A 17,100-nucleotide genomic window follows, 5' to 3' on the forward strand; every position below is an offset into this window, starting at 1 on the left:
GAGGACAGCTATTTTCCAACCTTCTCTGGCTACATTGACTTCAATCCAAAAATAAACTAGGAGGCTCGTGCACCTCACCCCCTTCCATAGACCTACATGGTAATTATAACAACTTCCGGAGGACGTCCTCCAACCCATCAAAGCTTTTGCAGTATGAACTGACATGTCCATAAAAATCAAAGGATCAGAGAAAGAGCCTAGTACTACGCATGTGTGATTTAGAAGCTTGGTGACATTGTTGGGTTGATTGAGATAGTTTTTAGGACATTATTTAATTCAAATTAGTTTCTTCAAACTACAGGAGACAGCGGAGGTAGATTATATATTGTTTTCCTTGGTTTTAGATCTTTATTTGTGTGTCGATGTAGTGTCATTTTCTTCAATTTGTCCTGCAAAATTTAGTAGCAAGTAGCTAGCTACCAGAGTGCAGTTTTCGCCGCCAGAATGGCAAGCTAACGCTAACGACAAATGGTGCCTTTTTTTTTATTGAAGAAGCCATTCATTGCCTACATCAGATTCCAGCTTCTGGGAAAAAGCTGTATCAATCATGTAATGGAGGAAGTTCTGCTTAAATTGCGCAACACAAGAAGAAGGTAAGGAGAAGAAACAGTGATACTTCATTTTTGGGCATGTAAGAGTTGCTTTTAGGGGGCATGTTGATCGTCCTGCAACGAACCAAGGGCAGATGATAGAAAGTTAAAAGTGTGATTAAAAAGAGGTTGACGCAGCACATTTTTTCGCATGGCAAATGGATGAAACCAGACATCTGTCGCTTGCAGTTGTTAGTTATTGTCAGGTATGTGGATGATCAGGGCTTTAATTCAGGAAAGTTTAATTTGATCTACATTTGATCCCACTGGGCACACCACGTCATTTCAATGTGGAAGTCAGGTAATATTTGGTTGAGACATTGATCAATGAGATTAAACTATATTTAACCACTCAAAAAGACAGCAAAAATGTAGTTTAATTTCCAATGTGTTACCACTACAATTTCAACCATCTAAAAGCACAACCATGATTTTTGGTTAAGGGCCCTGTGCAGTCAAAATCATGAATTTCCTGCTTGTGTTTAATACATAATCCCACACTATGAGATTGGAATAATGCTGTGAAATTCAGAAAATTATGATAATGCCCTTTTTGTGTAAGAGCTGTTTGAAAAGACCGTCCTAAAATGTCCACCTGTTTGGTGTGGTGGAGTTTTGGCCTGCCTGGTGACGTCAGTAAATGTGTTAATAGACCAATAAGAAGGAGAGTTACAAACCTCTGTCAATAACAGCTAGTTTTCATCTGCCCAATTAGACCACCCCCAGTCAGTCTCAGCAAAATTCTTGCTTGAGAAATGTCTCTTTGCTAAGAAGATATTTTAGCTTATTTACATAAGCATTCAGACCCTTTGCTATGAGACTCGAAATTGAGCTCAGGTGCATCCCGTTTCCATTGATCATCCTTGAGATATTTCTACAACTTGACTGGAGTCCACCTGTGGTGAATTAAATTGATTGGACATGATTTGGAAAGGCACACACCTGTCTTTATAAGGTCCCACAGTTGACAGTGCATGTCAAAGCAAAAATCAAGACATGATGTCAAAGGAATTGTCAGTGAGCTCAGAGACATGATTTGCGTTGAGGCACAGATCTGGGGAAGGGTACCAAAAAATGTCTGCAGCATTGAAGGTCCCCAAGATCACAGTGGCCTCCATTATTCTTAAATGGAAGAAGTTTGGAACCAACAAGAGTCTTGCAAGGGCTGGCCGCCCGGCCAAACTGAGCAATCGGGGGAGAAGGGCCTTGGTCATGGAGGTGACCAAGAAGCTAATGGTCACTCTGAAAGAGCTCCAGAGTTGCTCTGTGGAGATGGGAGAACCTTTTAGAATTACAACCATCTCTGCAGCACTCCACCAATCAGGCCTTTATGGTAGTGGCCAGGCGGAAGCCACTCCTCAGTGAAAGGCACATGATAGCCTGCTTGGAGCCAAAAGGCACCTAAAGACTCTCAGACCATGAGAAGTAAGATTCTCTGGTCTAATGAAAACACGATTGAACTCTTTGGCCTGAATGCCAAGCATCACATCTGGAGGAAACCTGGCACCATCCCTACGGTGAAGTATGGTGGTGGCAGCATCATGCTGTGGGGATATTTTTCAGTGGCAGGGACTGGGAGACTAGTCAGGATCGAGGGAAAGATGAACAGAGCAAAGTACAGAGAGATCCTTGATGAAAACCTGCTCCAGAGCGCTCAGGATCCCAGACTGGGGAGAAGATTCACCTTCCAACAAGACAACAGCCCTAAGTACACAACCAAGACAACGCAGGAGTGGCTTTGGGACAAGTCTTTGAATGTCCTTGAGTGGCACAGCCAGAGCCCGGACTTGAACCCGATCGAACATCTATGCAGACCTGAAAATAGTTGTGCAGCGACGCTTCCCATCCAACCTGACAGAGCTTCTTTGCAGAGAGGATCTGCAGAGAAGAATGTGAAACTTCCCAAATACAGGTGTGCCAAGCTTGTAGCATCATACCCAAGAAGACTCAAGGCTGTAATTGCTGCCAAAGGTGCGTCAACAAAGTACAGTAGAGGGTCTGAATACTTATGTAAATGTGATCAGTTTTATCCTTTTTTTTATAACTTTGCAAAAATGTCAAAAACAGTTTTTGCTTGTCATTATGGGGTATTGTGTGCAGATTGAGGGAAAAAAAACAATTTCACCAATTTTAGAATATGTAACAAATGTGTAAAGTCAAGGGGTCTGAATATTTTCCGAATGCACTGTACATGGTGCAATTGACTAATACTGTTCAAGATTCTGTGCAGAATATTACAACAATTGTGAAGATCTCCACAGAACTGCAACAACATACAGTATGCATGCAATCTTGAACATGCACGCTATATGATTAGAGAAGGAAAAAAATGCATAGTTACAGTAACCTCAGTGTGGCCATGGATGTTACTAATTTTAAGATTGAATGTTACATTTGTTTTTATATTACTTTTGTAATACAGTAAATAGCCTAAAGTTATATTGAATTGTGTTTGGTTGACAACGCAACCAAATATAATTTAAAGGGGATTCATCTTCTGCCACTGACTTAGTCTGGTTTTAATTCCAGCTTTTCTACAAATTAATAATTGCTGTGTTGGATTCACATCTCCATCTCAACCAAAAATCTAAGTTAGGATTAAATCAATCAAATTTAAATATCGTTTAGTTTATAGTCCTATTCTTTAACTTTTATTTTTTAGGTTTAACTTTGATTTTTTTGGAGACGTGCACAGAAGGTACTATCCAAACAGAAAATACATCTCCTTCAAATGTTGATACTGTATTTGGTTGTATTGACAACCAAGCACATTTCAATATCACTACATATCATACAATTTAAAATCAACCAGAGCTTGAAACCCTAGACCTTTTGTATTGTCTATTTGTAAGTTGAATTCTGTGTTGAATTGAAACAATAGCTGTTGATGACTTTGCAAATGCTATATAGGCTTAAATAGCATTTTTGATGATACATGAATGATAAAGTATGGTCACATTTCATTTGCTCTGTAAACCTACCCTTTGGACTGATAGCAACAGTGAATCTATTTAGTTTTTAGTGGCCATCCAGGACCTCTATACCAGCCATCCAGGACCTCTATACCAGGCCGTGTCAGAGGAAGGCCCTAAAAATTGCCCAAAACTCCAACCACCCTAGACTATTCTCTCTGCTATCGCACGGCAAGTGGTACCGGATCACCAAGTCTAGGTCCTAAACATTCCTTAACAGCTTCCTCCCCCAAGCCCTAAGACTGCTGAAGAGCAAATCAAATGGCTATCCAGACTATTTCCATTGTCCCCCCCCCCTCCCCTCCCCTTCCCCTCCCCTCCCCTCCCCTTTTTAACGATATGCGTTACAGCCAACGCTAGACAAGCATTTGTGTAAGTTTATCATGGCATAATGCTATGCTAGGCTCTGCTGGCAGCAGGCAACATTTTCACGAAAATAAGAAAAGCAACCAAATTAAATAATTTACCTTTGAAGAACTTCAGATGCTTTCACTCAGGAGACTCCCAGTTAGATAGCAAATGTTCCTTTTTTCCAAAAATATTATTTTTGTAGGCGAAATAGCTCCCGTTTGTTCATCATTACCATGCCAAACTTTTTTCAAAATTAGCTCCATAATATCGACAGAAACACGGCAAACGTTGTTTAGGATCCATCCTCAAGGTGTTTTTAACATATATATTCGATAATATATCCGGTGAGGCAATTGGTTTCTCATAAGAAGCGATTGGAAAAATGGCTACCTCAGTATTTTACGCAAGATTTTCTGCAGGAGACACCATGTGACCACTTGCTAAATATGCTCCCTTACGGCTATTCTTCAATGGAAATGCGTAAAAAGACTTCACTTCGGCACTTCCTGGATGGATTTTTATCTGGGTTTCGCCTGTAACATCAGTTCTGTGGCACTCACAGACAATATCTTTGCAGTTTTGGAAACGTCAGAGTGTTTTCTATCCAAAGCTGTCAATTATATGCATAGTCGAGCATCTTTTCGTGACAAAATATCTTGTTTAAAACGGGAACGTTTTTCATCCCAAAAATGTAACAGCGCCCCCTAATGCTTAACTGGCTCCTCTGTCCTCCACTTGTTATCTGTATTAATGGCACCTGTTTGAACTTGTTATCGGTATAAAAGACACCTGTCCACAACCTCAAACAGTCACACTACAAACTCCACTATGGCCAAGACCAAAGAGCTGTCAAAGGACACCAGAAACAAAATTGTAGACCTGCACCACGCTGGGAAGACTGAATCTGCAATAGGTAAGCAGCTTGGTTTGAAGAAATCAACTGTGGGAGCAATTTAGGAAATGGAAGACATACAAGACCACTGATAATCTCCCTCGATCTGGGGCTCCACGCAAGATCTCACTCCGTGGGGTCAAAATGATCACAAGAACGGTGAGCAAAAATCCCAGAACCACACGGGGGGACCTAGTGAATGACCTGCAGAGAGCTGGGACCAAAATAACAAAGCCTACCATCAGTAACACACTACGCCGCCAGGGACTCAAATCCTGCAGTGCCAGACGTGTCCCCCTGCTTAAGCCAGTACATGTCCAGGCCCATCTGAAGTTTGCTAGAGAGCATTTGGATGATCCAGAAGAAGATTGGGAGAATGTCATATGGTCAGATGAAACCAAAATATAACTTTTTGGTAAAAACTCGTCGTATTTGGAGGACAAAGAATGCTGAGTTGCATCCAAAGAACACCATACCTACTGTGAAGCATGGGGGTGGAAACATCATGCTTTGGGGCTGTTTTTCTGCAAAGGGACCAGGGCGACTGATCCGTGTAAAGGAAAGAATGAATGGGGCCATGTATAGTGAGATTTTGAGTGAAAACCTCCTTCCATCAGCAAGGGCATTGAAGATGAAACGTGGCTGGGTCTTTCAGCATGACAATGATCCCAAACACCCCGCCTGGGCAACAAAGGAGTGGCTTCGTAAGAAGGATTTCAAGGTCTTGGAGTGGCCTAGCCAGTCTCCAGATCTCAACCCCATAGAAAATCTTTGGAGGGAGTTGAAAGTCCGTGTTGCCCAGCAACAGCCCCAAAACATCACTGCTCTAGAGGAGATCTGCATGGAGGAATGGGCCAAAATACCAGCAACAGTGTTTGAAAACCTTGTGAAGACTTACTGAAAACGTTTGACCTCTTATATACCCTTTGTTGGCAATGACAAAGTATTGAGTTAAACTTTTGTTATTGACCAAATACTTATTTTCCATCATAATTTGCAAATAAATTCATTAAAAATCCTACAATGTGATTTTCTGGATTTTTTTCTCTCTCATTTTGTCTGTCATAGTTGAAGTGTACCTTTGATGAAAACTACAGGCCTCTCTCATATTTTTAAGTGGGAGAACTTGCACAATTGGTGGCTGACTAAATACTTTTTTTTGCCCCACTGTATTGACTCGGTACTGGTACCCCCATATATATAGCCTCGTTATTGTTACTTTAGTTTATTTAGTAAATATTTTCTTAACTCTTATTAATCTTAACTGCATTGTTGGTTAAGGACTTGTAAGTAAGCATTTCACAATAAGGTTCCACGCATATTTGAAACCTGTGGATTACATTTTTCCCTAAAAACAACAATTGATGTTGATGACTTTTTTTCAAATCCAATGTATTTTCCACATCACTTTACCTTCAGACAAAATTAGTATCGTAACGCATATGGAGAATTTTCCAAATACGATTATGACACATTTTTTGTAATTATCTGTGATCTAAAAAATGTGCTTTCAGCTGCCAGCACACATCACTCTTTCACTCAGTGTGAAGTGCTGTGTGCTCTAAACAACTATTGGCTAGTTCTTCAGTCTGTAAAGAAACGGGCGGGTATCTGTTGAGCCTGCTGCAACGATTGGATTAGAACAAGCTCTGTTTCACTCGTCTCATGGCACAAGTCTCCCTTCTCCAAACATTGTGTTTGAATCAGAGTCCGTAGCTAGTCATTGTTGTTCAATCGAATAATATCCTGCCAACTTTGCTGAAGCCATATGGTTGTTTTTTTCTGTCTACTTAGTCTGTCCGTATAATTATTCCATTGCTGACGGTGTTATATCACGATCCAAGCCCATGCTTGCTTGCTATTATTTTTCTCGCCCAGGTAGGTTTATCAAGCGGCAGATCATTCGAAAATAAAATGACAAATGTCGATTGTTTATTTTAATTGTACAAATGTTGTGGCATAAGTGTCGGGAGAGAAAGTGTTCGCTTGAATAGGACTAAGTAAGTAAATCATGTGCATTTTCATCTATCGGGGTCATTTACCTTTGAACAATGTGTGTGAAGGAACATAATGATGCACTGTGAGATGCACTCTAAGTGATAGTATAGTAATGCACACTTGAGGAATAGGCTTTACTTACTGGCATTTAAAGCGCACTTCTGGGTTTTCCGATCACGAGTAAATCCAATTATGAGTATCAAGTGTGATAAAAAAGATACAATTATGACAAGATCGACAATCCGATACTCTGAACACCTCAACCCCTGTCCTGCACTTCAGTTAATCACTCTATGCTCAGAATCCCTTCCAAACTCTAAAGTAGCCCTCTCATTCCCTTCCCCATATTTTACTATAAATGTCTTTATTAAAAGGTTTTGGGTTCAAATAGTTTATCTTTGACGATTTTGAAAACAAGCTTTGTTGTCTCTGTGTGCCTTTACCGTGGGTCTCCCATCCTCCTAAATGTTTCTAGTCATCAGCCTCCACTGATCTACGTGGTGCTGATTTGGTGATTGTTAAATCCGACTGATGGTAAAGGATATTTCAGTTTCATCACATAATTCTTACCTTGAATTTCTTGTCTCCACTCTTGGTTACGGCCAGGTTTAGGGACCGTACAAAGGCTAAATTGTCCTGCTTGGTCAGCCTCGAGATCAGGTCCTCTGTGATATATCTGATTCCCTGGATACTCTCTTCATCTAACCCGAAATGACCAAAAAGAGTGTTTCATCCAAACAGGTCAAAGGTGAAAGCAGCACATTAAAGGAATTGTTGTAGCTAGCTAGTTAGTACCTGAATGTTTTGACCAGACTCGTCCTTCTCTACTTTCAATGGCCACAGTCTCTGTGAGTAGCCAATCTTCATTCGCATCAGTAATGTCTAACTGGTGATTACTGTCCATCTTGGAGTGGGTTGTCCGGTGGAGAGGTAAACGGGTGGGATGTGGAGTAAGGCTGTAAGGGTCCAACAGTGGTGAGCCCAGACTCTGCATCCTTAAGCTTACTTTGGCTCCTCTCCTTGGTGAGATCCTCTGGGTAACCCCCTTTTTCATTGTGAAGCTGTGAAGTGGGGGATTTGATCAATTTATGAAGCTAACATTAGGTAGCTGCTAGCAAAATTAATTAGCTAGCTATTATATCTAGCTAAGTTAACTAGTGACTGTTGAATGAAGCTAGTCTTAAGATCTACCATAGATAGCTGAGTCATATTAGGGCTTTCCAGCAAACAAAAACCAATGAATCTGGCTAGTAGAAGCCAAGATATAAATAACTTTGTCGTTAGTTAGCTAGCTGATTAACGTAACATACCCTAACTTTACAAATTAGTTTTATTCACAGTAGCAGTGCATTAACACAAGTCAACACAAGTCAAACCAACTAAAGCTAGCAACAAACATTAACAATATCAAGCACTTGGGACGATAACGTTAGCTAGTAAGGCTCTATCAAAAATATGATTTTGAGATAAATTGGCTTTAAAGTTCCAAAACCTCATTGATTTGAATGGTGTCAGCAATTTTTATCTAATGTTAGCTAGCTAATTTTTCCCCAACATCAGCCACCCCCTAAATTCGGACACTTTCTAGCGGTTGGAGGACTAAACCACCTTGAGCCACCTAAAGACACCCTTCTAACTAGCTGACCATTGATTTTTATTGCAATTTATGTAAGTTAAGTTAGGTTGAGGGTTTTCAAAAAAGTAACATGTATACACATTTGTATACATACACGTTGTAACGTACGTTAACCCCATTCCGTACAAATGTGTGCAACTGTGACATTCAAACGAGGCTGCAAAGAAAACTAATGGGACTGTAGCGACTGTGTTGACATAAATCTGGGGTGTGAACTACGTTTCTATTCAAGCATTGACAGACATGGTAATGGGTCTATAGTATTGGAGAAAATGTTTTTAAAAAATGTACCCCTCCGACGCTGTACGTTTCATCGTGACATGTCATGGCGTAACGTACAGCACGCATAAAGCAACTAATTCTGTCTTACAGCCTCTCTCCACCAAGTGTAGCACTTCTCTCACTGTTTAAAAACAAGAAATGGACAGGGTAAGGGAGATACCTAGTCATTTTTTGCGTCATCACTGCAAACTATCATGACTCTCAAAAGCCGCCGTTTACTTCTGAAGATCACTTTAACACCTCCCTAAAAACCCGATTTAAATTTGACACAGACCTTCAAATATGTATGTAATGACACATTATATAAACATAAACATTACATTTTAGAGGTGATAAGGTGATAAGTTGGACAGTGAGTGAAAAAAGCTGTTTCCCCACACAACATCTCTCCTCACTATCACGCAATAGGTTTCGCCCCCCCCCCCCATTTTTAAAAAGACCCGACGGAGCTCATTGCCTTCTTGAATCATGCAGAGATGGGCATCATGAAGGGCTCATCATTGATTTAGTTGGAAATGGGAGAAATTGTGCTTTACAATGGCATTGATATTACAGTTGATCTCGAAGTATTACGTTTTTTGGGCGCTAAAATAAGGTCAATTGTACGGACCAGCGCGATGTACAAAAAAAAGTTTGTTATTTTACGATATAACATAAACTTCGACTGCGCGACAGACCAAACAACATTAAATATCCAACTTTTTACCTCAAATATAGTTAACGGATTTGCTAATGTTGCTAGCTTGGTTGCTAAATGTTGATATAACTGCCAATTAAGCAAAAAGGAAATAAATTGTAAGCGTTAGATAATATATATCATGAAAACAACTGAAAGTCAAGCTTTTACCGTATCCTCTGACGGGGGCGTTTTGCACAATCTGCAAAAGTTACATTTGAACCATGAACTTTTTGACACCTATCACTGTAGGCTGTGTTTACAACAGCTACAGTACATACAGAGTGGGGCAAAAAAGTATTTAGTCAGCCACGAATTGTGCAAGTTCTCCCACTTAAAATATGAGAGAGGCCTGTAATTTTCATCATAGGTACACTTCAGCTATGACAGACAAAATGAGAAAAAAAGAATACAGAAAATCACATTGTAGGATTTTTTATGAATTTATTTGCAATTTATGGTGGAAAATAAATATTTGGTCAATAACAAAAGTTTAAATCAATACTTTGTTATATACCCTTTGTTGGCAATGACAGAAGTCAAACATTTACTGTAAGTCTTCACAAGGTTTTGACACACTGTTGCTGGTATTTTGGCCCATTCCTCCATGCAGATCTCCTCTAGAGCAGTGATGTCAAAACATTGCTGGGCAACACGGACTTTCAACTCCCTCCAAAGATTTTCTATGGGGTTGAGATCTGGAGACTGGCTAGGCCACTCCAGGACCTTGAAATGCTTCTTACGAAGCCACTCCTTCGTTGCCCGGGCGGTGTGTTTGGGATCATTGTCATGCTGAAAGACCCAGCCACGTTTCATCTTCAATGCCCTTGCTGATGGAAGGAGGTTTTCACTCAAAATCTCACGATACATGGCCCCATTCATTCTTTCCTTTACACGGATCAGTCGTCCTGGTCCTTTTGCAGAAAAACAGCCCCAAAGCATGATGTTTCCACCCCCATGCTTCACAATAGGTATGGTGTTCTTTGGATGCAACTCAGCATTCTTTGTCCTCCAAATACAACGAGTTTTTACCAAAAAGTTATATTTTGGTTTCATCTGACCATATGACATTCTCCCAATCTTCTTCTGGATCATCCAAATGCTCTCTAGCAAACTTCAGACGAGCCTGGACATGTACTGGCTTAAGCTGGGGAACACGTCTGGCACTGCAGGATTTAAGTCCCTGGCGGCGTAGTGTGTTACTGATGGTAGGCTTTGTTACTTTGGTCCCAGCTCTCTGCAGGTCATTTACTAGGTCCCCCCGTGTAGTTCTGGGATTTTTGCTCCCCGTTCTTGTGATAATTTTGACCCCACAGGGTGAGATCTTGCGTGGAGCCCCAGATCGAGAGAGATTATCAGTGGTCTTCCATTTCCTAATAATTGCTCCCACAGTTGATTTCTTCAAACCAAGCTGCTTACCTATTGCAGATTCAGTCTTCCCAGCGTGGTGCAGGTCTACAATTTTGTTTCTGGTGTCCTTTGACAGCTCTTTGGTCTTGGCCATAGTGGAGTTTGGAGTGTGACTGTTTGAGGTTGTGGACAGGTGTCTTTTATACTGATAACAAGTTCAAACAGGTGCCATTAATACAGGTAACGAGTGGAGGACAGAGGAGCCTCTTACAGAAGAAGTTACAGGTCTGTGAGAGCCAGAAATCTTGCTTGTTTGTAGGTGACCAAATACTTATTTTCCACCATAATTTGCAAATAAATTCATTAAAAAAAATCCTACAATGTGATTTTCTGGATGTTTTTTCCTCATTTTGTCTGTCATAGTTGAAGTGTACCTATGATGAGTGTACCTATGATGAAAATTACAGGCCTCTCATCTTTTTAAGTGGGAGAACTTGCACAATTGGTGGCTGACTAAATACTTTTTTGCCCCACTGTAGAGGCAGTATTTAGTCAAATGTTACAATGTATGCATCAATATTAAACTAATTGGGACACTAATTTTCATTACAGATATCAAACAAAAAACGTGGGTACACTTTGTTATTGTGATAACTTTCATCAACACCTTTCAATGTCTTAGCTCTGAAATGTAAATGTTTATACATATTCAGATTAAGTTATCTTTCTAAAACGTGTATAGTGCGCCAAGTTATTTAGCGACATGTATTTACCACCACAGCATGGAGAAAGTCAAGAGAAAGCAGTGGAGTGAAGTGGACATTTTACATGCCATGGAGGAATGCGGGGCAGGGATGGCTATCTGCCAGGCTGCCAAGGTTAGGCATCTTTTGTTTTTAGGAGATTACCACGTGTATGTGAATTTTATCTGCTAGTAACAGTTTTATTTTCTTATCTACCAAGGTGCACCTCGGCAGAGTGGCCGGCCGGGTAACCCATGGTTGTTGCAGTGGACCACCCACATCGCTTGAACCAGAGGATGAAAATGATCTGGTGCAGCACAGTATCTACTGCGCCAGCGATGTATCTACTGCGCAGATATTTGGTGTTCTATGCGTTTATGTATGTAGAATGCTGGACTGACTGTTCTCAATGTGTGTGATGTAAATGTGGATGTGTATGGTGATGCCAAAACAAACATTTTCATCCTGGATGGACAATTTTATATTCTAGGTTTCGGCACCCAGGGGAAACAATCCCACCGCTGGGGAAAGGTGGTGGGAAATGTTCAGGAAGAGGCACAAGAACCTGAGCATGAGGAGGCCGGACAACCTAGATAGGGGAGAGCCGAGTGTGCCACACATCTGACGATAGACACCTTCTTTACTTCATATGAGAAGCACTTGGAAGAGAGAGTGGATTGAGGGAGAAACCTAGAACAAATCTATAACTGCGATGAGTCTGGGTTCCTTAGCGACCAGGTGCTGGCTCCCCGGGGCGCAAAACACTTGTACCAGCAGGCTCCGGGGACCAAGGAGCACATCACAGTGCTGGCCTGCTTCAACACAGCTGGGGAGGATGTCCCTCCATTTATCATCATCTCCCATGTATCATTTATCATCAGTTGCCACTATACACTGGGAGGCACCCCCCCAAGCCTTGTATGGACGGTCAAACAGTGGCTACATTGACCGAGACCTGTTCAGGAAGTGGTTTCAGCACTTCATTCAGCATGCAGTGAAGGAGCGCCTACTCTTTAATGGGCGGCAGGTAGCCTAGTGGTTAGAGCGGTCGACTTGTAACCGAAAGGTTGCAAGATCGAATCCCAGAGCTGAAAAGGTAAAAATCTGTTGCTCTGCCTCTGAAAAAGGCAGTTACCCACTGTTCCTAGTCCGTCATTGAAAGTAAGAATTTGTTCTTAACTTACTTGCCTAGTTAAATAATGGTAAAATATATTTTTTTTAAATGGACACAAGAGCCACATGGACCCGGAGGTGCTCGCGGCAGCACTAAGGGAAGGGGTTGTGGCGGGGGCTGAGGGTCCTCCTGTTTGTCTTCCCACACACTCCAAGGTAGCTGGAGACCTCAGCCATTTTGACCACAAAATCAGAATTTGCCAGAGTATTCCGCTACCCGTACAAGCGCTGCAAGGACATGTGCTACGTGGTGGAAGGGTTTAAGTATGGCCTCTTCCCTTTTGACCCTTCAGCCATTGAAGTGTCCCGTTTAGTGCCGTATCGGTCCCACTACCTCCTCTCCTGGAACCAGCACTGTACTGTCTATCAGCACCTCCTCCCCAGCAATCACAGGAGGACCCTCAGCCCCTGCTCCAGTCCCAGTCCCTGCTCCAGCCCTAGAAGAGCACCCCCTAATAGATAGCAAAGGACCTGGGGCACATCATTACTGTCCTGAAGTAGACAAATACAGAAGACTACCTGTGGTTGCCACATGCCTCACCGGGAAAGGATACACGCGCCAGAGGCAGGTGAGGGGTGAGAAGGAGAGGGCAGAGGAGAAAGGGGTCGGGCAGCCCTCAGAACACAGGAGAGGGCTGCCATGGATGAGACCATTGAAGCCATCGCCTCCGCTGGACCTCCCGCTGGAACCACTCCTGACAGCTGCCAGTGCCTCCCAGTGTGCAACACCTGTAGGAGCCACCGGAGCCCCCAGCTACAGTAGAAGGCCATGTGCCTACTCTTCCGGCCACATTATAATCGGCCCCTCAACCCCACCATTACAAACACCAGCTCCTCCAAGCCATCTTTGGCGGTTTCGTCCACCACCACCACACCACCCCCCATGTCTGTCACCACCACAGCAGCCTCCTCTGGTGTCCCTGCCCCCTGCAATTTGAATACAGCCACCTCCACAGGTAAACACGTTAAATTACAAAACAATTACTTGTGTGTTTTATAAAACTGCGATGTTTAAACTTTTGTTTCTTTCTTTACATATTTACAGTCCATGGCACCAGCCCACAAGGCATGTCCACCCCCTCCAAAACTTCTGCAGCTTCCTCCAGTTGAGAATGGTTTTCATGAAACATGGTCTGTCTAACCGCAGCACGGAAAAGAAAGAGAAAAGCTCCACCGGCCACCTCTGTCATGCCACCCATGGCAGAACTCTCAGGTACTTCATAATTTTTATTTTTCTCTCTCTCATTTGTACCAATTAGTATTGTTGCTGTAGTACCTCTACATTTTGTAAAACCATGTTAATCAATTTGATGTGTTTTTTTATTTGTTTTTTTCCTAATAAAAGAAGACACCACCTGCTGTGCTCACTGCGGAGAGCGTGATCCACCTGCAAGCTCCCCTGCAAGAGTGTAGGTCCGAGGTGCCATGGGTGTGCTGTGACTTCTGCTAGCATTCGTTCCACTGCAGGTGTGTAGAGTGAGATCTATAGTTGGAGGTGGAACTGGATTTTTGTGACAATATAGGGGTGGAGGTTGAGATTTAATTGTTTGTTTTGATATGAAATTATTAATTTGTAAAAAATAAAAAAAAATGTCTAAAATATAATATATATTTATTCAACCCATCTTGTGCATTTATTTCTTCCTTTACTTTCCAAGTGCATCTTTGCAACAAACGCCAACAGTGTTTACATTGTTTATCAATGCACATGACTGAAATTAGTTGTATTTATTTAAACAAATTTATATCTTAGTATTAAACTGTTGTTATCTACTTTCTCAAAACATAAGATTAATCTGTAAAACAAATGACGACACATTATTTGGTTACAACACTGAATATGTTGGTGAAGAAACATTTTTTAAGAGTCCACGGGAGGGCGCAACGGGCTACGCAATGAAAAGTTGACATGCGAGTAAAATGAAAAAAATTACCAGAAGGCTAGCCAACTATCTAGTAAACACTTCGGATACGGGGTTGGTTTCTAATTCTTTAACAAAATGAAACATATCTTGTATTTGAACAAAATAGTAAGGTGGTCGATAACTTGGCACCGTATGAGGATAATACGGGACGTATTTTTTTGCTAAGCCGATTATCAAAAAGCTGATAACGTTAGTATTTCCACTGAAATGTCAAACATGCTAATTGCTGACCCGTTAGCTAACATTTTTATGACACCAATAATCACAAAACATTGATGGCTTGATCACAAGATAACACTGTTGAAGGTAATACATTTCTTAAACGCTGTTAAATATGCCGATAATACGGGGTTCCACGCTAACGTTAGTATTATTTTGAACTTAACATGAATTGGGGTAACGTTATTTAGTAACGAGTTAACGTTCCTAGCTAGAACGGTACTGTAGCTATATAACGTTAGGTAGAGAACATTGAACAGAACAAGGTTGTCAACTAAATGTTGGCAAAAATACAGACAGAACCTTAGCTATAGTCCCTAACTACCAACTCACATTTTGTGACTGTTTGTGATCCTCGGTCCTGTGTGTGGGAATTTAACGGCTAACATTACCGTAGCTAGCTAACCAACTGCCTCCATAGTAACCAAAGCGATACAGAGCACTTTACAACTTGACCAAATACTACTACTTTGATGTTTAACGGCGGTTGGCATCCAATAAATGTTCCATTACCGCCACCTACTAGACTGGAGTACAACTTCCTTATACTTTGCTTGAAAAAAATCAACATATAACCTACCATCTAACAATACACTCACAAAAAAATACAAAATAACACCACCCTACTCCACTATTTAAATATATTTAGTCCTACCTCAAGCCAACGACCTGAAAGGGTGGGACACCACCACTTAACACACCCTGTAACTCTTCTGATGTTATGTCTCTCACATGAAAATACCTCTGCAGCTGCCACCACAACCTACATTTTCTGCGGCTTACGTTCCATCCCTGCAGTACAGTTCATAACCATTGCTATAAATGCAAAAAATCCAATCTTACTGAAACACATATCACTTGTTGGCCTATCCCTCTGTACTGGTACAGATCTACTACTCACACCACTCCTCTCAGGATCCCTCCCACTTGACCCATCTTCCTCTACTTTCTTCACTGCCTCAGCATTATGACAACTTCTACTCTAACCCTGGAAACCTCAACCTGGAGGAGGCTCCAAGATGGCAGCTTGAGCACACGTTTCCTACCGAGCTCTATACACCAACTTTTGAAAGATATTGAAACGTGTATTATTTTGAACTACCAAAATAACACCTCCAGGTCCATGTGGCTCGTGTCCATTTTTTAAAATGTAATTGACCTTTTATTTAACTAGGCAAGTCAGTTAAGAACAAATTCTTATTAGCAACAGTTGGTTACCTGCCAGAACAACAGATTTTTACCTTGTCAGCTCAGGGATTCAATCTTGCAACCTTTCGGTTGCTAGTCCAACGCGCTAACCACTAGGCTACCTGCCGCCTCTTTAATACTTTGCTTGCTAAAAACATCAGGTTATTGATGATTTAAGATTACATTTTCCAAAATGCCACAGCTCGCTGACAGAAAGAGAGATCTTATGCTGCAGTAGTTTATGTGTCGTGGGGCTAGGGTCACTCTGTTATATCTGGAGTATTTCTCCTGCCTTATCAGGTGTCCTGTGTGAATTTAAGTATGCTCTCTCTATTCTTCGTTTCTCTCTCTCGGAGGACCTGAGCCTCAGGACTACCTGGCCTGATGACCCCTTGCTGTCCCCAGTCCACCTGGCTGTGCTGCTGCTCCAGTTTCAACTGTACTGCCTGCGGCTATGGAACCCTGACCTGTTCACCGGACGTGCTACCTGTCCCAGACCTGCTGTTTTCAACTCTCTAGCGACAGCAGGAGCGGTAGAGATACTCTGAATGATCGGCTATGAAAAGCCAACTGACATTTACTCCTGAGGTGCTGACCTGTTGCACCCTCGACAACCACTGTGATTATTATTATTTGACCCTGCTGGTCAACATTTGAACATCTTGGCCATGTTATGTTATAATCTCCACCCGGCACAGCCAGAGGAGGACTGGCCACCCCTCATAGCCTGGTTCCTCACTAGGTTTCTTCCTAGGTTCTGACCTTTCTAGGGAGTATTTCCTAGCCACCGTGCTTCTACACCTGCATTGCTTGCTGTTTGGGGTTTTAGGCTGGGTTTCTGCACAGCACTTTGAGATATCAGCTGATGTAAAAAGGGCTTTATAAATACATTTGATTTTGATTTGATTTATGGCTACCTCCTCAGCTAGCAATGCTCAGGCATTATCCAATGTCGTTACACAGGAGGCAAATGCTTTGATTGACAACTGCCCCAACTATACTGGTCTGACAGACTCCATGACACTAACCGTGTCAGACAAGGATTTTCCTTCTTTGCTTATAACCCCAAGCTAACCTCCAGCTTCCAAGAAAGGCATGTTTGAAC

At 41.8% G+C, this 17,100-nt stretch overlaps 1 protein-coding gene and 1 pseudogene across 21 annotated transcripts in view; one reads left to right on the forward strand and one right to left on the reverse strand.

Annotated features, from left to right (window-relative positions):
* cntrl (centriolin) overlaps positions 1-15,691 on the reverse strand; it is a 113,081-nt gene extending 97,390 nt beyond the window's left edge. For 14 of the 21 annotated variants that reach the window (XM_090238106.1, XM_090238113.1, XM_090238107.1 and 11 more), the window contains exons 1-3: positions 15,141-15,691; positions 7,599-7,864; positions 7,374-7,504 (exon numbers count right to left, since the gene is read on the reverse strand). In XM_090238106.1, coding sequence (XP_090094232.1) covers positions 7,374-7,504; positions 7,599-7,864; positions 15,141-15,196 — 453 coding nt within the window. In that variant the 5' untranslated portion in view covers positions 15,197-15,691. Of the gene's footprint in view, positions 1-7,373; positions 7,505-7,598; positions 7,865-8,730; positions 8,850-15,140 lie in introns of those variants that run through there. The other 7 variants (XM_090238117.1, XM_090238116.1, XM_090238120.1 and 4 more) reach the window with 3 other exon arrangements.
* LOC149982896 (uncharacterized) lies at positions 11,530-13,773 on the forward strand (annotated as a pseudogene).
* Positions 15,692-17,100: the final 1,409 nt, after the last annotated feature.

The sequence above is a fragment of the Oncorhynchus mykiss genome, chromosome 6 (genome assembly GCF_057628025.1).
Source record: "Oncorhynchus mykiss isolate SJ-2025 chromosome 6, ASM5762802v1, whole genome shotgun sequence".
In the NCBI taxonomy this organism is placed as follows: domain Eukaryota; kingdom Metazoa; phylum Chordata; class Actinopteri; order Salmoniformes; family Salmonidae; genus Oncorhynchus; species Oncorhynchus mykiss.